Here is a 24,152-nt window from a genome sequence, read left to right as displayed (position 1 = left end):
GACCTCTGATGGGCAATCTATGTTAGGAAAGAGTTAATGTTTCCGCGTATTTAAGTTAGAACTAGCATTTTAATGGGTTAATAGATGGCACCAATATATAAAAGGGATACAGGTGGCACTGTTTGGTGTTGGGGAAGTGATTACTGCACACAATAAACTTGGAGTTGAAGAGTCAAGACTAGTTTCCTAGTTCTTATATGGTCACTATTGAAGCTTAACAACCTGGGCTAGTGAGTGGGCCGCATGAGTGGCCCTCCTCCATATCAGTGGGCCGCACGATTGAAATCGGGGCGTGTTCGCTAACCGAGACCCCATGACTAAGATTAAATAAGAGAGCAGCACGGTGGTGCAGTGGTTAGCACTGCTGCCTCATGGCGTCAAGGTCCCAGGTTCGATCCCGGCCCCGGGTCACTGTCCGTGTGGAGTTTGCACATTCTCCCCGCGTCTGCGTGGGTTTCACCCCCACAACCCAAAGATGTGCAGGTTAGCTGGATTGGCCACGCTAAACTGGGAAGAAACAAAATTGGGCACTCTTTTAAAAAGAAACTAGATTAAATACATGCCCAAAATGTCATAATAAGTTAGGAGAAAATAAGTCATCGTTTATATATTAATAGAACTATCATTGACTTCAAACGGGAAAATCAAAATAAATATTTAAACTTTGGGCACGGCTCTCACACATTCAATGTTGTGAGCAATCAGCACACACCTCACTTCACTCGCCCTCACTTTACGTGTGAATCACTTCAGCCATACCGGCAGGAAAACACAGATGGAAATCAGAGAAATGTGGCAATCCTATGCGTGCGCAACGGCCAACTCAGATCCCAGGTGGGCCGCCTGTGGCCCCCGGGTAGCAGGGTGCCCATCACTGCCAAAGATGCTGCCAGACCCACTGAGTATTTGCAGCATTTCCTGTTTGTGATGGCACTCTGTGCCTTAAGCGAACGATCTCATGCCCGTTCCCAACACAGTTTCCCAACTTGACTCGCTGTATTCAAAGGTTTGGATGCATACAGGTACAGGCCTTTCTGTACCCCCGAAAAAATATCATTTCACTTATTTTTTTTTTTAAATTTAGAGTACCCAATTATTTTTTCCAATTAGAACATAGAACAGTACAGCACAGAACAGGCCCTTCGGCCCTCGATGTTGTGCCGAGCAACGACCACCCTACTCAAACCCACGTATCCACCCTATACCCGTAACCCAACAACCCCCCCTTAACCTTACTTTTTAGGACACTACGGGCAATTTAGCATGGCCAATCCACCTAACCTGCACATCTTTGGACTGTGGGAGGAAACCGGAGCACCCGGAGGAAACCCACGCACACAGGGGAGGACGTGCAGACTCCGCACAGACAGTGACCCAGTCGGGAATCGAACCTGGGACCTCAGCACCGTGAGGCGGTTGTGCTAACCACTTGGCCACCGTGCTGCCCTTATCATTTCACTTATATCGTTTCTCCTCACAACTCCTAGCAAAAAAAAAACCATTTCACACCTCCCTGCGATCAGAGCCTCCTCAATTTCTACCTTCCCCTATCATCACGGTATAGATGGTAGCATGGGAGGTAGACACCACACTCAGATGAGCCATGATCGAATGGCGGAGCAGACTCAAGGGGCCGAATGGACTAATCCTGCCCCTAATTTGTAGGTTTTTATGTTAACCTGGGAAGCTTCTATTCTGAACCAGGTGACGATTCCAGTTTGAAACCTGCCAATCTTTTCAGTACCTCTTCTTCATCATCCATCGCCTATCCAATATTGTGACTCCCTCTCTCCTTCCCTCTGGGAAGGTTCGGCGCAGGGTAGCTGTTTCCACGGGCCATGAAGCACACATCGATGCCCTTCCCACCCATAAATATATAGAACATAGAACGATACAGCGCAGTACAGGCCCTTCGGCCCTCGATGTTGCACCGACATGGGAAGTCAAAAACTAAAGGCCATCTAACCTACACTATGCCATCATCATCCATATGCTTATCCAATAAACTTTTAAATGCCCTCAATGTTGGCGAGTTCACTACTGTTGCAGGTAGGGCATTCCATGGCCTCACCACTCTTTGCGTAAAAAACCCACCTCTGACCTCTGTCCTATATCTATTACCCCTCAATTTAAGGCTATGTCCCCTCGTGATAGCCACCTCCATCCGCGGGAGAAGGCTCTCGCTGTCCACCCTATCTAACCCTCTGATCATTTTGTATGCCTCTATTAAGTCACCTCTTAACCTTCTTCTCTCTAACGAAAACAACCTCAAGTCCATCAGCCTTTCCTCATAAGATTTTCCCTCCATACCAGGCAACATCCTGGTAAATCTCCTCTGCATCCGTTCCAAAGCTTCCACGTCCTTCCTATAATGAGGCGACCAGAACTGCACGCAATACTCCAAATGCGGCCGTATTAGAGTTTTGTACAGCTGCAACATAACCTCATGGCTCCGGAACTCAATCCCTCTACCAATAAAGGCCATCACACCAGGAACGTGCTGGGAGGCTTCTGGGGTCTACCAGCTGTCTCCCCACCAGGCGGCAGAACCTTCTGAGATGGGCAAAATTATATAGAACATAGAACATAGAACAGTACAGCACAGAACAGGCCCTTCGGCCCTCGATGTTGTGCCGAGCAATGATCACCCTACTCAAGCCCACGTATCCACCCTATACCAGTAATCCAACAACCCCCATTAACCTTATTTTTAGGACACTAAGGGCAATTTAGGCGGGGTTCATTAAATTGGAGAGGGTGACATTTTCCCCGAGGGGATCAGTACAGGTGGCAGCCTTTCCTTGACTTCCTGGCAGAACGGTAGGAAAATAGGCCGGCAGCAGCAGCAACCCGTGGCGTAAACTCGCCAAGGTCGGGCCCTATTGCGTCAACTCACAAATCGGCGAGGCGGTGACCAACGGGGAGTCGATAGAATTCAAGGTCAACGTGACTTTCTCCGCACTGGCGAAGATGGGGGGACATGCCGGCAATGGGACTCGGCTCAAAGCATCCACCTGTGCGATCTATGCGATACTCGAACACACTCCTATGCCACCAATAGTAGCGCAAAACGCTGTATCGGGGCCGACACTTAGAACATAGAACAGTACAGCACAGAACAGGCCCTTCGGCCCTCAATGTTGTGCCGAGCAATGATCACCCTACTCAAGCCAACGTATCCACCCTATACCAGTAACCACCCCCGCCCTATTTTTTTTAGGACTCTAAGGGCAATTTAGCATGGCCAATCCAACTAACCTGCACACCTTTGGACTGTGGGAGGAAACCGGAGCACCCGGAGGAAACCCACGCACACACGGGGAGGACGTGCAGACTCCGCACAGACAGTGACCCAGCGGGGAATCGAACCTGGGACCCTGGAGCTGTGAAGCATTTATGCTAACCACCATGCTACCGTGCTGCCCCCGTTCTGCAGAATTGACCTGTCCTCCTTGACCAAACTGACCAATGGCTGTAGTCCGTTATGATCGTAAAACAAGGGCAGCACGGTGGCACAGTGGTTAGCATTGCTGCATACGGCGCTGAGGACCCGTGTTCGAATCCCGGCCCTGGGTCGCTGTCCGTGTGGAGTTTGCGCATTCTCCCCGAGTTTGCGTGGGTTTCACCCCCACAACCCAAAGATGTGCAGGATAGGTGAATTGGCCAGGCTAAATTGCCCCTTAATTGGAAAAAATGAATTGGGCACTCTAAATTAAAAAAAAAAAAAAATGATCGTAAAACACTGCCCATAAACTGATTGGTTTCTTCGCCGTGAACGTGATGGTCAGCCCTTCCTTCTCGATCTTAGCGTATCTGCGCTCTACATCGGCCAAAGTCCTCGTGTAGGCTATTGGCCTCTCCATCCAGTCATCAATTCGGTGGGACAACGCAGCCCCAATTTCACATGGGGATGATCAAGACTGGCCTGGAAGGGTCGTGGTGCATCAGCAGCCCTGAGGACAATCAGTTGTTGCTTCACCTTGGCAAACACCTCTTCTTACGGTGCCCTCCTTGCCCAGTCCTGGTGTTTATGTGGTGCATGTAGTGGTGCCAGGATGGTCACCAAGTTCAGGATTAATTTGACGTGATATGTACAAGTCAGAGGAACAGCCGTAGCTCGGACGGGTCCCGAGGTTTGGGAGCTTGTTTAATGGCCCGTACCATCTCCTCCATTGGGTACAAGCCGTACCTGTCACGTGACCTCCTTTGCTTGAAAAACGCACTTGTCCCTTTTTAGCCGGATGTCTGCCTCAGAAAACCAGCGCAGGACTTCCTCTAAGTTGTTCAGGTGCTTCAGTGATCAGGGCATCATCTGAGTAAACTCTCACCCTCAAAGCTCTTGGAGGATGCTCTTTATGAACCCTCTGAAAAATTGCCCAGGCAGACGATGTCCAGAACGGAGGTGTTGCATATTCATGAAGACCTCTATGGGTATTGATGGTCACGAACCTTCTGGATGCGGTGTCTAGCTCCAACTGGAGAAGGCGCGAGTGACTCACGTCTAGTTTTGAGGAGTGTCCCCCAGCCAGTTTTGCATAGAGGTCCTCCACGTGCGGTATCGGGGTACTGGGAGGCTTTGATCACCGTTAACTTGCAATCACCTCACAGGCGGAATGTTATTTCCGGCGTTAGCACCAGGACTCCACACAGAGTCAGCCAAGGTTGGCCGGGGACAGCACGGCGGCGCAGTGGTTAGCACTTCTGCCTCACGGCGCCGAGGTCCCAGGTTCGATCCCGGCTCTGGGTCACTGTCCGTGTGGAGTTTGCACATTCTCCCAGTGTTTGCGTGGGTTTCGCCCCCACAACCCAAAGATGTGCAGGGTAGGTGGATTGGCCACGCTAAATTGCCCCTTATTTGGAAAAAATGATTGGATATTCTAAAAAAAAATTTTTAAATAGTATATCCAAGGCTGGGGTAGACAGTTTTTTTAATCAGTAAGGGGATCAAGGGTTGTGGGGATAAAATGGGAAAGTGGAGTTGAGGATTATCATAACAGATCAGTCAGGATCTCAGAATGGTGGAGTAGACTCGATGGGCCGAATGGCCCACTTTTGCTCCAGCGTCTCCTGGTCTTATGCATACCCATTCTTTCATGGGACGAGGCCATCACTGGCACGGCCAGCATTTGTTCCTCATCCTCCCCGTGTGTGCGTGGGTTTCCTCCGGGTGCTCCAGTTTCCTCCCACAGTACAAAGATGTGCAGGTTAGGTGGATTGGCCATGCTAAATTGCCCTTAATGTCCAAAATTGCCCTTAGTGTTGGGTGGGGTTACTGGGTTATGGGGATAGGGTGGAGGTGTTGACCTTGGGTAGGGTGCTCTTTCCAAGAGCCGGTGCAGACTCGATGGGCCGAATGGCCTCCTTCTGCACTGTAAATTCTATGATAAATTCTACGAATTGCCCTTGAACGGAGTGGTTTAAGACAATTTCAGGAGGACCTTTTGTGAGTCAACCACAGTGCTATGGGTCTGGAGTCACATGTCGGCCAGACCAGGTAAGGACGGCAGATTTCCTTCCCGAAAGGGACATTAGTGAACGGGATGGTCACCATTACCAAGACTAGCCTTATATTCCAGATTTATTAATGGAATTTAAACTGAAGCATGGTGCCATTTGAAGTACATCCCTGGTCTTGTATTCTAGCCCCCTTGACATGAACGCTAACATTGCATTTGCCTCCTTAATTGCCATGGTGCCTGCTGGATTACTAGTCCAGTGAGGTTACCCTACGTCACCACCTCCCCCACCCTACTGCATCTATTGTATTATATATGTTCAGTGCGACGGTTACCACAGAATTGACTCAAAGATCTAAATAACGTTTTACAAGCCGAGCCTTTCTGAAAAGTTTTGTAAGGCAACTAAAGATAATTACGTAATCCTTCCTGAAATATTACACTCGAGGGCTACAGTTCCCCTTTTGGTGCTGGGGCCTCGACATTTCACAATTTCCATCAATGACTTAGATGAGGGGAGTGAAGACATGGTGGCTAAATTTGCAGATGACACAAAGATGGGTAGGAAAGTATGCGGTGAAGAAGACATGTGGGGCTGGATTCTCCGTTTCAGCGGCTAAGTGCAGGCTCAAACGGAGAATTCCTGGGTGTTTTACGATGCCAAAATCGGCGACGAACCCTCATCGATTCTGGGACCGGTGAGGGGCGAGCAGCGGCGCCGGGTGAAACACCCGGCTCCCGCGAAGACGGCTGGAGAATGGCCAGGTCGCTGACCACGCACGAGCATGGCGACGACCTACAGCGGTTGTGCCGTAAAACATGACAGCAGCCGTGCGTGGATCTGACCCGCCATCCGCGACCCCACAGGCCACCCCCTTGCCGGCCCCCATCAGACCCCAAGCCCTCGCGGAAGCCGCCCCAGCCAGTGACACGAATCCTGGCCGAGTGTGGCGGCGCTGGAACAGTCCGCAGCCGCCATGCCGAGTTTCTAACCGCTGAGACCACACGTGTCCCACACGGCCGGGAACTCGGCCCATCGGGAGCAGAGCATCGCGGGAGGGCATTCCGATGGCACGCCAGTGCCGTTCCAACCGCGCGTGGCGCGCGGTCCAACAACGCCATTTCGGAAAGGGCGTGGAAATGCTTCAGAAAGCAGAAGCACAAAGGTACTTGGGAGTCCTTGTTCACGATTTTCTTAAGGTTAACGTGCAGGTTCAGTCGGCAGTTAGGAAGGCAAATGCAATGTTAGCATTCGTGTCGAGAGGGCTAGAATACACCACCAGGGATGTACGTCTGAAGCTATACAAGGCTCTGGTCAGACCCCTTTTGGAGTATTGTGAGCGGTTTTGGGCCCCATATCTAAGGAAGGATGTGCTGGGGCCTTGGAAAGGGTCCAGAGGAGGTTCACAAGAATGATCCCTGGAATGAAGAGCTTGTCATATGAGGAAAGGTTGAGGACTCTGGGTCTGTACTCGTTGGAGTTTAGAAGGATGATGGGGGATCTTATTGAAACGTACAAGGTACAGCGAAACCTGGATAGAGTGGACATGGAGAGGATTTTTCCACTTGTAGGAAAAACTAGAACCAGAGGACACCATCTCAGACTAAAGGGACGATCCTTTAAAACAGAGATGAGGAGGAATTTCTTCAGCCAGAGGGTGGTGAATCTGTGGAACTCTTTGCCGCAGAAGGCTGTGGAGGTAAATTCACTGAGCGTCTAAGACGGAGATAGATAGGTTCTTGATTAATAACGGGATCAGGGGTTATGGGGAGAAGGCAGGAGAATGGGGATGAGAAAAATATCAACCATGATTGAATGGCGGAGCAGACTCGATGGGCCAAGTGGCCTAATTCTGCTCCTATGACTTATGGACTTATGGCTGACCGACATCAAACCGATGCCAGCCCTGATGTGGAGAATCCCGCCCATGGAGTTTGTAGATGGATACTGACAGGTTGAGCGAGTGGGAAAAATTTGGCAGATGGTGTATAATGTGGGATAGTGAGAAGTTGTTCACTTTGGCAGGAAGAATAAAAAAGCAGAGCATTACTGAAACGGAAAATGACGGCAGATTGCCGAGGTGCAGAATGATTTAGGTGTTCTGGTGCCTGAATCGCAAAAGGTTAGTATGAAGGTACAACACGCAATCGGGAAGGCCAATAGAACATTATCCTTTTGTACGAGAGGAGCTGAACATAAAAGTAAGGGCTGCGATCTACCGGCCTCGTCGCATCGGACTCAGGACGTGACGAGGCTCTCATGAGGTAGGGTGCGGGGGACTGGGACTACCTACCCTGCACATCTTTGGGTTGTGGGGGCGAAACCCACGCAGACACGGGGAGAATGTGCAAACTCCACACGGACAGTGACCCAGAGCCGGGATCGAACCTGGGACCTCGGCACCGTGAGACAGCAGGGCTAACCCACTGCGCCACCGTGCTGCCCCGGGGTCATTCTCACCACTGCCAGCACCGGGAAACACCCGGCTAAACGCGCCCAACACGGGACTCTTTCATTTCCGTTAAATCGAGCACCAAGAGGTTATGCTTCAATTATACAGGACATTGGCAAGATGGCATATTGAATAATGGGCACAGTTTTGGTCTCCTTATTGAAGGCAGAGTTTTTTTTTAAATTTAGAGTACCCAATTCATTTTTTTTCCAATTAAGGAGCAATTTAGCATGGCCAATCCACCTACCCTGCACATCTTTGGGTTGTGGGGCGAAACCCACGCAAACACGGGGAGAATATGCAAACTCCACACGGACAGTGACCCAGAGCCAGGATCGAACCTGGGACCTCGGCGCCGTGAGACAGCAGGGCTAACCCACTGCGCCACCCTGCTGCCCCGGTCATTCAATATTTTAAAGGCAGAAGTGGATAGATTCTTGTTAGACAAGGGGATCAGAGGTTATTGGGGGTCAGTAGGGAATGTGGAACTCAACAAGTAAATGTTGAAGCAGGCTCAAGGGGCCGAATGGCCTACTTCTGCTCCTATTTCATACGGGAGCATGTTCCTTGAAGAGCCATTACCATGTTGACAGGACAACAGCAAAAAAAAAAGTTGAAACATCCATGAGGCAAGAGGGCTCCCAATCCAACAACCAATGGATCAGCACAGACTGGGCAAAATCGCCCACATAGATTCCAGAGCGAAATAACAGCCCCGCTATGCCCAATAAAACATATCATATTCCCAACCTTCAAGATACTTAGAACATAGAAAAATACAGCACAGAACAGGCCCTTCAGCCCACGATGTTGTGCCGAATTTTTGTCCTAGATTAAGAACACATTAATCTACACCCCATCATTCTACCGTAATCCATGTACCTATCCAATCGCCGCTTGAAGGTCCCTAATGTTTCCGATTCAACTACTTCCACAGGCAGTGCATTCCATGCCCCCATACTCTCTGGGTAAAGAACCTACCTCTGACATCCCCCCTATATCTTCCACCCCTTGTAATGGTTTGTTCCACCCGGGGGAAAAGTCTCTGACTGTCTACTCTATCTATTCCCCTGATCATCTTATAAACCTCTATCAAGTCGCCCCTCATCCTTCTCCGTTCTAATGAGAAAAGGCCTAGCACCCTCAACCTTTCCTCGCAAGGCCTACTCTCCATTCCAGGCAACATCCTGGTAAATCTCCTTTGCACCTTTTCCAAAGCTTCCACATCCTTCCTAAAATGAGGCGACCAGAACTGCACACAGTACTCCAAATGTGGCCTTACCAAGGTTTTGTACAGCTGCATCATCACCTCACTGCTCAAACTGACACTTTGCAATTGTCCCTTTTTAAAAAGAAACATCAACGTGTAAAAGTGGCCACTCAAGGTTTGAGTGCTCAAAATGGCCTCTTTGTCAAACAAAGCCAAAAGGCTGCATCCCTTTGAGTCGCAAACATTAGGGACCTTCAATCGGCTATTGGATAGGTACATGGATTATGGTAGAATAATGGAGTGTAGATGAATTTGTTCTTAAGGGCAGCACGGTAGCATTGTGGATAGCACAATTGCTTCACAGCTCCAGGGTCCCAGGTTCGATTCCCGGCTTGGGTCACTGTCTGTGTGGAGTCTGCACGTCCTCCCCGTGTCTGCGTGGGTTTCCTCCGGGTGCTCCGGCTTCCTCGCACAGTCCAAAGATGTGCAGGTTGGGTGGATTGGCCATGATAAATTGCCCTTAGATTATCATAGAATTTTGGACACTATGATTAAAGTAAGACAAAAGTTCGGTACAACATCGTGGGCTGAAGGGTCTGTTCTGTGCTGTATTTTTCTATGTTTCAATAAGATCACCTCTCATTCTTCAACTCCAGCGAGTGTAAGCCCGACCCGCCCAACCTTCCCTTGGACGGTAGGTTGAGCTCCTCACCGAGTTCCACAGAATTCACGCTCCCTGGGATACATCCCAGGTCGAGCAGGGCTTTGATAACCCACCGTGAGGTCCAGCCAGGCCTCCAAGTGCCCGGGTTCACCCTGAAGCAGATAATTCACCCTGGCTGGACCTGCCAGTCCACGCAAACTTCCACCCTTAAAAATCAGAACTGTAGTCATCTGTTTAAGGTCCCAAAGATTGAAGTACGTGGGCTCCGGGTTCCCCCACATTGGCAGTTTCTGGTCTCCGCTGGATCATTACCAGGAGGGGCTGGGAACAAAAAGAGGAGAATGAGGGGAGGCGAGAAGCTACTCCCCAGTAACAACTCAACCCTCACCAGCCCCGAATCTCTTCAATGTCCCACTAGCAGATTTAGACACAGGTATGAGCCTGAAGACAAATCTCCAGCTCATCAGCTTGACTTTGAACGAGTGATTGGAGATCGCCAAAAAAAAAAGAAGAGAAATTGAGACCCAATCAGCGCCGATCAATCCTCCTCTTACAGATTTGGTTTTCGCAGGCTGGGCCAGCGCTTATTACCCATCCATAATTGCCCTCGAGAAGGTGGTGGAGCTGCCGCCTTGAACCGCCGCAATCCATGTAGTGTAGATACACCCACTGTGCTGTTAGGGAGGGAGTTCCAGGATTTTGACCCGGCGACAGTGAAAGAACAGCCGATACATTTCCAAGTCCGGGTGGTGAGTGTCTTAGAGGGGAACCTCCAGGTGGTGGGGTTCCCAGGTATCTTGCTGCCCTTGTTCTTCTAGATGGTAGTGGCCATGGGTTTGGAAGGTTCCGCTTTGTTGAGTTCCTCTGTCACATGGTCAACAGTGCTGGCCTCACTCACACTTCTCTCTGACAACCCACGATGGGGGTAGTCAAAACCAGCGCTGTAAAGCAACACAGTGTCCTCAAGCTGTGTACAGTTACCATTCCATTGTTCATTACCATGGAATTTACTGGTCAGCAAGGAAAATGGTTCTGGGTCCCCCTATGGGCTGGGTCCCCCTATGGGCTGGGTCCCCCTATGGGTTGGGTCCCCCTATGGGCTGGGTCCCCCTATGGGCTGGGTCCCCCTATGGGTTGGGTCCCCCTATGGGCTGGGTCCCCCTATGGGCTTTCACTCTTTGCAAACCAAACCTCTCTTCAGAAATTGCAGCTTTATGTAGAATAGAGTTCAAGGCTCCATATGGAATACATCAATCAAATTTTGACACCCTGAGAGTGGTGAATCTGTGGAATTCACGACCGTAGAAAGCAGTTGAGGCCAAAACGTGTAATTTCAAGATGGAATTAGATACAGCTCTTGAGGCTAAAGGAATCAATGGATATGGGGGGGGGGGGGATCAGGGTATTGAACTTGATGATCAGTCATGGTCATAATGAATGCGGAGCAGGCTCGGCGGGCCGAATGGCCTCCTCCTGCTTCTATTTTCTATGTATGTTCCTGTGTATCCGAGTTGGGCCTGGTTTCCATCTCTGCCACAATATGGAAATATCCCTAAAACAAAGTCATAAATTACATTCTCTGTGGCTGTCATGCAATCGTAGAACAAACGTGAACAAACCTTCACCTCCCTCCTACACTTGGAGTCAAAGCATCTCCAGCACAGGGCTGACTAGTACTCCTGGACTTGCCCCAGTATCTGTCCATAGCCCTTCCCTTCCAGTCTACATAATCATCCGTGGTGGATCCAAAGATCCGGGGACAGTTCCCACAGAGTGTTCCCTCTCTCCTCCTTAATCCCCGTGTCGTCATTGCATGAGGGACAATGTTCATCAGTTAAAGATTGGGAAGATTGGGGTGAATCGCCATTGGCCCTCCTCCCACCCACTGATTCCATTGCCCTCCGTCACTCTCAGTCTCAACCTAACTCTTCGGCCCAAACTGAGTTTCCCACCTCATCCCCTCACTGTCACAAAGGAAGCCCCCACTTCCACATCCCCAACCCTGGATCAGCCCACCTGCTGCTGAAACCATCACCCATACCTCTGGCTCTTCCTCTGGCCCAACTATTCCAACCTCTTTGTGGCTGGTCTAAACGCGTCCACCTTCCACAACTTGAGAGCTCATTCAGCAAACATTCTGCTGTCTATATTCTATCCTGCAGAGAATCTCCCTCATCTACCAACCTTTCCCCCTCCCTGACCCTCATTGGAGATACAAACAGAGGAATTAGGGGCAGCTGAAGGTCACTCTGCCCTCGAACCTGTCCGCCCCCATTAAATAAGACTGATCTGATTGCGGCCTCAACTGCACAGTCTTGCCTACACCCGATAACCTTTGACCCCCTTGTTAGTCATGAATCGATCTACTTTTGCCTTAGAAATATTCAATTACAGGTCAGCACAAGGCGCAGTGGTTAGCACTGCTGCCACACAGCACTGAGGACCGGGGTTCCATCCTGGCTCTGGGTCACTGTCCGTGTGGAGTTTGCACATTCTCCCGGGTTTCAGCCACACAACTCAAAAGACGTGCAGGGTAGGTGGATTGGCCACGCTAAATTGGAAAAAATGAATTGGGTATACTAAATTTATTTAATAAGAAAAAAGAAATATTCAAGCACCGTGTCTCTACCGCTCTCTGGGGGTCAAGGGTTCCACAGACGTGCAGCTCTCAGAGAAAAGAAAGATTTATCCCCATCTCGGTCTTAAATGGGAGCCCCCTTGGGCTGTAGACGAAATCGTGATCGGGCGGAGAATGGATTCCAACTCGCGGTCGGGCGGAGAATGGATTCCAACTCCAGAATCGGGGCCAGCGCCAGACCGCCGTGCTCCGGCCCCTCCAAACCGGCATCATCGTGCCACGCGCCTTTTCAACGCCGCTGGCCCGTCATCGGGCGATGCTTCACCCCCGATGGGTCAAGTTCCTGACGGTGCGGGCCACGTGTGATCCCAACCGTGCGGGAACCCGGCGTGACAGCTGCGGACTGTGTCCAGCACCTCCTGATCACCGGGAGGGGAGGGGGGGGGGGCTTCTGCTTGGGCTGGGGAGACTGGTGGGGGGTGGCCAGGTGGTGAGCTGTGGGGGTCATGGTTGGCAGGTTGGGTTCACGCATGTTGTACGGCGCGACCGGTGCAGGTTGTCAGCCGTGTGAATGCGCGGCCCGGGACGCGGCCATTCTCCTGCCATTTTGGCATGATCCATTCGCCACTGGTGCTAGCCCCTCACCAGCACCCCAACCGGTGAGGGTTTTGCGCCGATTTTTCAGTCTTGAACGTTCACACATGCCCCACTGGCTTCAACACTGAAGCCGGGATTCTTTGAAACGGCAGCCAAATGTTGAAGCCGGCGTACACACGTTTCATGCCGGCGCCAACGGGCCCCTTCGCCCAGCGATTCCGTAGCCCACAGGGGGCCAGCACGGCGCCAAGCAGCTCCGACTGCCAATGCGCAGCCCTTCACATCCGGCCGCGGGGGCGCCCATTCGCGAGGCGGTTGTCGTGCCAGCCCCGCGCGACATGGCGGACCCACACAGCGGGCCGGCACAGAAGAAAGTAGGCCCCACCCCCACCCAGATCACGCGCGTCCGCCGATCGGTGGCCCCCAATCGTGGGCCTGGCCGTCTTGGAGGCCCCCCCTGGAGACTGATTCCCCCCCCCACCAGGATAGCCACCGCAGCCGTGACGCTGAGCTCCCGCCGGGTGGAACCATACGAGAACCACACCGGCGGGAACTCTGCCGGTCAACCGCGGAGAATCGCCGGCAGCGATGTTGGACCCGATCGCGGATCTGATGCCGGAGAATCCAGACCCATATTTTTAAAACCGTGTCCTCCCCTAGCTATAATCATAATCTTTATTATCGTCACAGTAGGCTTATATTAACACTACAATGAAGTTAATGTGAAAAGCCCCTATAATCTCTCCCACAGGGGAAACATACTTTCAGCATCCACCCTGTCAAATTCCCTCAGGACCTTCAATGTTTCAATAAGATCACCTCGCTTTCCTCAAAACTCCAATGGGTACAGGCCCAGCCTGTCCAACCTTTCCTCACCAGATAACTCCCAACATCCCAGGAATCTGCCGAGTGAATCTACTCTGAACAGCTTCCAATGCAATTGTGTCTTTTCTTCAATAAAGGAGACCAAAACTGTACACAGCACTCCAGGCGTGGTCACACCAACACCCTGTACAACCCCAGCAAAACATCCCTACTTTTAGATTCCATTCCTCTAGCAACAAAAAAACATCCTGGGTGGGATTCTCCGACCCTCCCGCCAGTTCGGAGAATCGCCAGGGGAGTGGCGTAACTCCCGCCCCGACGCCGGCTGCCGAATTCTCTGGCGCCGGTTTTTTTTGCGGGGGCGGGGATCGCGCTGCAGCCCCCCCCCCCCCCCCCCCGGCGATTCTCCGCTCCGCGATGGGCCGTGGGGGCCGCCCGTTTTTGGCCAGTCCCGCCGGTGTAAATTACACAAGGTTCTTACCGGCGGGACCTGGCTCTGCGGGCGGCCTGCGGAGTCCTCGGAGGGGAGCGCGGGAGGGGATCTGGCCTGGGGGGGGGGGGGGGGGGGCACTCTTTCCCTCCACGGCGGCCGCTGTAAGGCTCCGCCATGGCCGGCGCGGAGAAGAAACCCCCTGCGTGTGCGCAGGAATCACGGCAGCGGTTCTGGAAACACGCAGACGATTCCGCACCTTCTGGGCGGCCCGGTGCCGGAGTAGTTCACGCCATTCTTTGGCACCGGTACGGCCCGCCCACCAGATACAAGAGAATCCCGCCCCCTGATTGCCTTCCGAAGCATTCGCTGTATCCGCATACTAACTTTATGGGAGTCATGTACTAGGACACCCAGATCCCTCTGCAATCTCTTCCCATTTGGATAATATGCTGCTTTTCTATTCTTTTTTGCCAAAATGGACCTCCAATGTCAAATTTTAATCACATGTTTAAAGACAATCGTGATCCAACTCCCTACCTTCCAATCTCCCTGTATCTATCTCTATCTCCAGACAAGTGATCCACCCTTTGTCTCGGCATTATTCAGTCTGGTCTCCCAACCTCTCCCTTCGCCACCGCTGACCATCATTCCTTCAGCCAGCAACCTACCCAAGCTCATCCCCCTCCATGATCTGCTACAAAATCCACCTCGGACAAGACATTCAAATTTGGCACAACGGTCAGGGAATTCTAGTGGTAGCAGTGTGTACCATCTACAGAAGCTCACCTTCAACAAGACCTTCCAAGGCCTCTACCACCTATAAGGACAAGGGCAGCAGACCCAAGGGAACACCACCACTTGCAAGTTCCCCTTCAAGCCACACACCCCCATCCCGACGCGGAAACATATTGGGCATTCCTTCGCTGTCGCTGGGTCAAAATCTTGGAACTCCCTCCTTTTTTTTTTATAAATTTAGAGTACCCAATTCATTTTTCCAATTAAGGGCCAATTTAGCGTGGCCAATCGACCCAGCCGATCTTTGGGTTGTGGGGGAGAAACCCGCGCAGACACGGGGAGAATGTGCAAACTCCACACAGTGACCCAGGACCGGGATCGAACCTGGGACCTCGGCGCCGTGAGGCAGCAATGCTAACCACTGCGTCACCGTGCTGCCCTTGGAAGCCCCTCCCTAACACCACATGGGCTGCAGCGGTTGAAGAGGGCAGCTCACCATCACCTTCTCCCGGGCAATTAGGGATGGGCAACAAATGGTCTAACCAGCGATGCCCACATCCCATTAAAGAAGTTAAAAAATTATACCTGGTTCTATCTCTATTGAGCGCCTCAAAACTATTTTTCTACTTTAACAGTGCACCGTTTTGTTGTTTCCCTGCATTAAAGATGGGGGTCTCTCTACTGAAATACTGCTGAGAATCCAGATTGAAGGGTTTCCATGACAGGCTGATGGTAGACAGGCAACTAGACACCATGGCATTTGTCTGGGACTGACAGATAATCAGAATAGGTAGGATTAACAGGGAGGGACTAGTGTAAATGAGGAACTGCAAGATATTATTGATAAAAGAAAATAGTACTGGAGAAATTAAGGGGCCTTAAAAGTTGATAAATCCCCTGGACATAATGTTCATCCCCGAGTGCAGAAAGAGGTGGATGCAGTGGTGGTCATCTTCCAAAATTCTATCAACTCTGCAATAGTTGCTGCAGATTGGAAGGTGGCAAATGTATACCCATGATTTAAGAAATGCTAGAATCTATAAGAAAGGATGTCATAACAGGAAAATAATACTAGTACTGGGCAGAGTCCACATGGAGCTGTTAAAGGGAAATCATCTGTTTTTTTGAGGATGTCCCAAGTAGAATAGATTTTTTTTTTTTTTTTTTTATAAATTTAGATTAGCCAATTATTTTTTCCAATTAAGGGGCAATTTAGCGTGGCCAATCCACCTACTCTGCACATTTTTGGGTTGTGGGGGCCAAACCCACGCAGACACGGGGAGAACGTGCAAACTCCACACGGACAGTGACCCAGAGCCAGGATCGAACCTGGGACCTCAGCGCCGTGAGGCGGTTGTGCTAACCACTAGGCCACCCCAAGTAGAATAGATGAGGGAATCAGTGAATGTGGTGTATTTAGATTGTCAGAAAGCTTTTTATAAGGTTCCACACAAGAGATTAGTAAACAAAATTAAAGCACCCGGGACTGGGTGTAAGATACTGTTATGGACTGAAAATGAAAAATGAAACAGGTTATTCGAACAGAAAACAGAGTAGGAATAAATGGGCCATTTTCAGGCTGGCAGGCTGCGGCTAGTGGGGTACCACAGGGGCCACAGCTATTCACAATCTAATTCTATATTTGTGGGCAGCATGGTGGCACAGTGGTTAGCACTGCTGCCTCACATCTCCAGGGACCCGAGTTCAATTCAGGCCTCAGGTCACTGTCTGCGCGGAGTCTGCACGTTCTCCCCGTGTCTGTGTGGATTTCCTCCGGGTGCTCCGGTTTCCTCCCACAGTCCCAAAGATGTGCAGGTTAGATGGATTGGCCGTGCTAAATTGCTCCTGATCAAGGTTAGGTGGCGTTACGGGGCTAAGGCTGGGCAGTGGGCGTGTGCTCTTTCCCAGGGCTGGTGCAGACTCAATGGGCCAAACGGCCTCCTTCTGCACTGTAGGGATTGTAAGGATTTAGAATATTGTATGGATATCAATAATTTGGGTGCGAGACCCAAATTTAATATTGCCACGTTTACGGATGACACAAACCAGGGTGAAAGTGTGAGTTGTGAGAAGGTTTCAAACATGCTTCAAGGAGACTTTTCTTTTTACAAATTTAGAGTATTTTTTCTAATTATGGGGCAATTTAGCGTGGCCAATCCACCTACCCTGCACATCTTTGGGTTGTGGGGGTGAGACCCACGCAGACATGAGGAGAATGTGCAAACTCCACACGGACAGTGACCCAGAGCCGGGATTCGAACCCGGATCCTCAGCGCCGTAGTCCCAGTGCTAACCGCTGCGTCACGGGCCGCCCTACAATGTGGAGAAACGAGAGGTTATCCACCTTGGTAGGAAAAACAGTCGGCCGGATTCTCCTTTCCTGAGACTTAGTGCTGACCCCTGGGGCAGGATTCGTGGAGTTTTACGACAGCAAAACTGACCCCGCACCTGGCCCGATTTGGCGACCGTTGAGGGGCTAGCACCGGTGTCACATGGAACACGATGATTCCAATGGAAACCGGTGTCGGATTGGCCGGGATCGATATGCAAGAGGCTGACGCATGGCTACCTGACAAGCCGCGGCAATGGTGTTCCTTGCCGTCTACCATAACCCCACTGCACACCTCCTGGCCGCCTCCACCACTCCCCCCCCCCCCCCCCCGGGCCAGCGGCACAACTGTTCGCACACTCAGGCGACGTTCGACACTTTCCGTACCCCCTCTCTCACCCTCATCAGACACGGCGCCTGGTTCAAGATTTTTGAAAGCACACTGTCGGGAATTCATTGCGGAGGCTCCGGGGAATACCGGGTCGGGCCCGTTAATGATATGCCAGCGGCCATTACTGTACGCACGTTGTGCAAACACATTGGCGCCGCTAATCGAGGAACCGGAGATTTGTGATTTGGCGTGATCCCGGCGCCGGTCCCAATTTCGGCGTCAGAAACCAATTCTCCGCCCAGTCACGTTTCGTGATTCCGGCGTCAGCCGATGGAGAATGCCGCCCAGGATTTATTAAATAGGGAGAGACTGGGAAAGTGTTGAACTTCAAAGTGGCTTGTCTGTCCTTGTTCATGAATCACTCAAAGCTACCATGTAGCTGCAGCAGGCAATTAGGAAGGCAAATGATATGTTGGTCTTTAGTACAAGAGGATTTAAGTAAAGGAGTAAATAGGTCTTACAGCAGTTATATACAATCTTGGTGAGACCGCATCTGGAGTATTGTGTGCAATTTTGCTCTCCTTGCCCAAGGAAAAATATATTTGCCATGGAGGGAGTGTAAGGGTCACAGTCTCCGGTTTCCTCCCACAGTCCAAAGATGTGCATCCCAAAGATGGGATCCAAGACTATGGGGAGAAAGCAGGATTAGGCTATGGAGTTGGATGATCAGCCATGATCGTGATGAATGGCGGAGCAGGCTCGAAGGGCCAAAAGGCCTCTTCCTGCTGTTATGGGCCAGGGTTTAGAGAACCCCAAAGTGTATCATGGAGTTCACCTGACCCACAACTTTGAATAGATTGTGGTATGGGGAGCACACGGCCCACTCGACAGGTGTGGTACAGCAGAAATGGAAAAGTATTTTCTAAAGCAAAACAATGTTTATTCTATTAACTCCAGTTAACCTTTTAAAACATAGTGAACATCTTAGCAACCATTAATTCAAATACAACCCTCAAAGAATACACTAAGTAATCCTTAATAACTTCCTGAACAACATCCAGAAGACAGAAAAAACACCTTTTAACAGAAGCGCATCAGGTTTACATTCACGACTGAGAATATTTAGAATTCTGAATTCATCAAATGATCAAGAGATAGTCTTTTGATGGCAGAGAGAACAGCAGTACACCTGCTTTGTCTGGCTTCAGCTCCAACACTGAAAATGAAACTAAAACACACCCTGCAGCAAACAGCCTAAAACAAAAGTAAAAAGCTGACAGACAGCACAGCTCCACCCACTCTCTGACATCACTGCAGTAATATGAGCAGCCAAACATTTCTTAAAGTGACATTCTCATGACACTGGCCCCATCTGCTATGTATCTATGTATCAATGCACACGGTTCCGGGAATAGGGATGGGGGAGTGGGCCGAGGTAGAGTGCCCTTTCGGAGGGTCGGTGCAGACTCGATGGGCCGAATGGCCTACTCCTGCACTGTATGGATTCAGAATAAAGGACAGGCCATTTAAGATGAGGAGGAATTTCTTCACTCAAGAGATTGGGGAAACTTTGGAATTGCCTACACTGGAGGGCTGTGGAAGCTCAAGTCATTGAATATGGTTTAAGACGGAGATCAATGTTTTTAATGTGAAGACACCCAAGGGCTAATGAGAGGGTGCAGTGAAATGGGGTTGAGATAGATCAGCTGTGATCTCATCGAATGGTAGAATGGGTACGAAGGGCTGAATGGCCTCCGCCTGCTCCCATATGTTCTAACGGCCATCCCAACGTCACAATATGTTTGTCCGTTGAGTAGCTCAACAATACCAATTCAGCTTGATCTGTGCCGAGGTGGTGGCAAGCGGTTCATCACTGACCTCAGCACCTCACGGTTCAGGGAGACAGGAATCTGCCAGATCTCCAGCTCTGATCTTCCGGAATGGGGGAGCAGGCTGGAAGAGCTGGATGGCCCACCACCTGGCTCTCAACTTCCATGTTCTTGTAATGCCCTCTGCTGGTGTGAGAAACGGGCAGGCCTTGGGTGCGATGATGCCCATGTACGAAGAATACTCCCCGTCAAGGCCAAAATGATGGGGACCCGTGCCAGGAATTGGGCAGGGCCCAGCGTCTGCAGAAGCAGAGGCGAGGGAGGAAGGAGCATCATTAAGACAACGCGGGGCACTGGTCAGTGTACATGGTGGGGGGGGGGGGGGGCTGTATGGAAGGGGTTACATGACAGAGGTCTAGTAGCTGGCACGGGACCAATGGGATGGAAATGTTGATCTTCCCTGTGGTCCTTGCGGAGTGTGAGCTCCACCCCCACCGCCCCCAACCCCCCATTAGGGGCGGAGGATCTCGATTAACCTCTGTATAAAAGGTGATTATGAATTTTAGTTGACTAATGCCCTGTAGGGAAGGAAATCTGCCATCCTTACCCAGTCTGGCCGACATGTGACTCCAGACCAGAGAGAGACAGAGTTTTACAGCACAAAAAGATGCCCTTCGGCCCATCACGTCTGCGTTGATAGCCTTGCACTATGGTGTTTCAAGTGCTCATCGAAATGCTTCGTAAATGCTGTGAGGGGGCGGCACAATGGTTAGCACTGCTGCCTCGCAGCAGCAGGGTCCCGGGTTCGATTCCGGCCTCGGGTGACCGTGTGGAGTTTGCACGTTCTACCCCGTGCCTGCGTGGGTTTCCTCCGGGTGCTCCGGTTTCCTCCCACAGTCCAAAGATGAGCAGGTTAGATCGTCATAGAATTTACAGTGCAGAAGGAGACCATTCGGCCCATCGAGTCTGCACCGGCTCTTGGAAAGAGCACGCTACCCAAGCCAACAACCCCACCCCACCCCCATAACCCAGTAACCCCACCCAACACTAAGGGCAATTTTGGACACTAAGGGCAATTTATCATGGCCAATCAACCTAACCTGCACATCTTTGGACTGTGGGAGGAAACCGGAGCACCCGGAGGAAACCCACGCGCACATGGGGAGAAGGTGCAGACTCCGCACAGACAGTGACCCAAGCCAGGAAGCGAACCTGGGACCCTGGAGCTGTGAAGCAATTGTGCTAACCACTATGCTACCGTGCTGCCCTTTAAGTGGGGTTACGGGGATAGGGCAGGCCGAATGGGCCTAGTTAGGGTGCTCTTTCGGAGGGTTGGTGCAGACTGGAGGGCCGAATGGCCTTCTGCACTGTAGGGATCCTGTGATTCTATGATATCTCAGCAATGTGGTTGAGCCCCTGAAGTGGATGAGAAAGCTGTTTAATTCCAGGGCAATTAGCGGCGGGCAACAACCATTGGCTGAGCCACGTCCCTTCGAAAAAAAAGGGAAATAACAGACGAGAGTGCTGAGGCAAGAGAAATTTGTATTTAATCTCATGCCATTGCAACACTCAATAAACAAGAGGCAGCTGCCTCTGAAGCTATAGGAAGCGCTATGTGCAGGCAATGGCACCCAGCCAGACAGCAGTAAGCAAGAGCAAAATGGTTATTTTACAGGAGAGTGGGTCCCTCCCAACTCGCTGACCTTCAGGTACACTCGGCCCACTTTTTCTGCACCAGCCCCGAATCCTTCCAATTAAAACCTTGATTCCCAAACCCCAGGCCGAGTCTATTCAGGGAGTCTGAGCTGACAGCAATCATTCCACCCAGTCACCCACACATCCACCCACCCAGGGTGTTTGATCCACACCATCCTCACCCCATGCAGCAGCCTCTCTCTCTCTTGCCTGGGTAGCAGAGAGCTGTGGAGTCAGGGTGGATGCAGCCTGCAATCCCAAAGGGGGACATGCAATTCCTGAGGAGAGAGACAGGAGAGACACAGAGAGAGACAGAGAGAGACAGAGAGAGACAGAGAGAGACAGAGAGAGACAGAGAGAGACAGAGAGAGACAGAGAGAGACAGAGAGACACAGAGAGAGACAGAGAGACACAGAGAGACACAGAGACACACAGAGACACACAGAGACACACAGAGACACACAGAGACACACAGAGACACACACACACACAGACAGAGAGACACAGAGACAGAGAGAGAGAGAGAGAGAGAGAGACACACAGAGAGGGTCAGAGCGAGAGACAAGCAGAGAGACAGATGGGGGATTAGGGATTTGCAATTCCTGAGCAGAGAGGGGAGGGAGGAGGGGAGGGAGGACAGGCTGTGAGGGCAGCACAGGCACAGCCATCACCCTGAGCCAGTCCTCCCTGCCCCTCTCTGTCTCGGTGTCTCCCAGTATATGTGGACAGCTCCCTTCCTGCAGCTTCAGTGCTGATCTGCATTAATCCTCCTGCATCAAAATGGGAAACCCTCACTCCCACTCCCCACATTCCCCCCCCCTCTCCCCACATCCCCCCCCTCTCCCCACATCCCCCCCTCTCCCCACACCCCCCTCCCCACATTCCCCCCTCGCCCAGATTCTCCCCCCCCTCTCCCCACATTCTCCCCCCTCTCCCCACATTCTCCCCCACATTTCCCCCCTCTCCCCACATCCCCCCCCCCTCCCCACATATCCCTCCCTCTCCCCACATCCCTCTCACTCTCCCCACATCCCTCTCACTCTCCCCACATCCCTCTCACTCTCCCCACATCCCCCCTCCCCACACATCCCCCCTCCCCACATAACCCCCTTCCCCACATCCCCCGTCCCCACAACCCCCCTCTCCCCAACCCCCCTCTCTCCAACCCCCCCTCTCTCCAACCCCCTCTCTCTCCCCACATCCCCCCTCCCCACATACCCCCCTTCCCCACATCCCCCCCTCCCCACAACCCCCCTCTCCCCAACCCCCCTCTCCCCACATGCCCCCTCTCCCCACATCCCTCCCTCTCCCCACATCCCCCCTCCCCACATAACCCCCTTCCCCACATCCCCCCCTCTCCCCACATAACCCCCTTCCCCACATCCCCCCCTCTCCCCACATGCCCCCTCTCCCCACATGCCCCCTCTCCCCACATGCCCCCTCTCCCCACATGCCCCCTCTCCCTCCCTACATCCCCCCCCTCTCCCCCCCCACATCCCCCCTCTCCCTCCCTACATCCCCCCCTCTCCCCACATGCCCCCTCTCCCCACATGCCCCCTCTCCCCACATGCCCCCTCTCCCTCCCTACATCCCCCCCCTCTCCCCCCCTACATCCCCCCCTCTCCCCACATCCCCCCTCTCCCTCCCTACATCCCCCCCTCTCCCCACATCCCCCCTCTCCCTCCCCACATCCCCCCTCCCCCTCTCCCTCTCCCCACACCCCCCTCTCCCTCTCCCACACCCCCCTCCCCCTCTCCCACACCCCCCTCCCCCTCTCCCACACCCCCCTCCCCCTCTCCCACACCCCCCTCCCCCTCTCCCACACCCCCTCCCCCCTCTCCCACACCCCCCTCCCCCTCTCCCACACCCCCCTCCCCCTCTCCCACACCCCCCTCCCCCCTCTCCCACACCCCCCTCCCCCCTCTCCCACACCCCCCTCCCCACATAACCCCCTGTTCCCCACATCCCCCCCATCCCCCCCTCCCCCCCATCCCCCCCTCTCCCCCCCCATCCCCCCCATCCCCCCCCTCTCCCCACATTCCCCCCCCCTCTCCCCACATTCCCCCCCTCTCCCCACATTCCCCCCCTCTCCCCACATTCCCCCCCTCTCCCCACATTCTCCCCACATCCCCCCCTCTCCCCACATCCCCCCCTCTCCCCACATCCCCCCCTCTCCCCACATCCTCCCCTCTCCCCACATCCCCCCCTCTCCCCACATCCCCCCCTCTCTCCCCACATTCTCCCCACATCCCCCCCTCTCTCCCCACATCCCCCCCTCTCTCCCCACATCCCCCCCCCCCCCCCTCACCCCCCACATTCTCCCCACATTCTCCCCACATCCCCCCTCCCTCCCTCCCTTTGCTTTCCTGCTGCAATAATTCTGACGGGGTGGGATTTGCGCAGTTTTACCGTTTGTAGTCGCTGGAGAAGATGCCTCCGCTGGCCGGGTCATGTCCGTACTCGGGCTCCCCCAGGGCTGAGCCCTTCTCCTCGTTGTACGCGGGGCCGGAGGACATGGTGCTGAAGAGAGAGCGGAAAATCCAGCGCTAAACACCCCCCCGGCACCGGGAGCTCCTTTCAGGGGGCGGGGCCAGACCCTGACGTCAGAGGGAGGGGGACGTCACCCAGTCACGTGTGGGGGAGAGTGGGCGGGGCCCGAACCCAGTGTATCCAGTCCATCAGATCCCCCTCCCTCCCCCCCTTCTAATTGCTCACCCCAATGGTGAGAGCTCTGAAAGGAGGCCCTTCGGCCCCTCTAGTCCCTGCCAGCCCTCAGCCAGAGCAAACTTGCCCAGCCCCAGTCCTTATCCCTGTAAACCTTTCCCAGGTAACCATCCAAATCCCCTCTTGAACACCCCCCCCCCCAACAGATTGAACCCGCCTGTCCGCCCACCACACCCTCACTCAGCCCCGCCCAGGGTCAAACCACTCAGGGCGGAATAACGTTTTGTTTCTTGTCTTACCCCCCTTTTCTCCGCATTGTTTCTCATAATCACAGAACCATCGAATCCCTACAG

General features: G+C 52.6%; 1 protein-coding gene across 2 annotated transcripts in view; it reads right to left on the bottom strand.

The window, feature by feature from the left end:
* LOC119956816 (AP-3 complex subunit beta-2) overlaps positions 1–23,731 on the bottom strand; it is a 154,846-nt gene extending 131,115 nt beyond the window's left edge. The window contains exon 1 of one of the 2 annotated variants that reach the window (XM_038784264.1): positions 23,545–23,731. In XM_038784264.1, coding sequence (XP_038640192.1) covers positions 23,545–23,651 — 107 coding nt within the window. In that variant the 5' untranslated portion in view covers positions 23,652–23,731. The remainder of the gene's footprint in view (positions 1–23,544) is intronic. The other variant, XM_038784265.1, reaches the window with a different exon arrangement.
* Positions 23,732–24,152: the final 421 nt, after the last annotated feature.

The sequence above is a fragment of the Scyliorhinus canicula genome, chromosome 24, assembly GCF_902713615.1.
Source record: "Scyliorhinus canicula chromosome 24, sScyCan1.1, whole genome shotgun sequence".
Taxonomy (NCBI): domain Eukaryota; kingdom Metazoa; phylum Chordata; class Chondrichthyes; order Carcharhiniformes; family Scyliorhinidae; genus Scyliorhinus; species Scyliorhinus canicula.
This window is presented reverse-complemented; position numbering and strand designations above follow the sequence as displayed.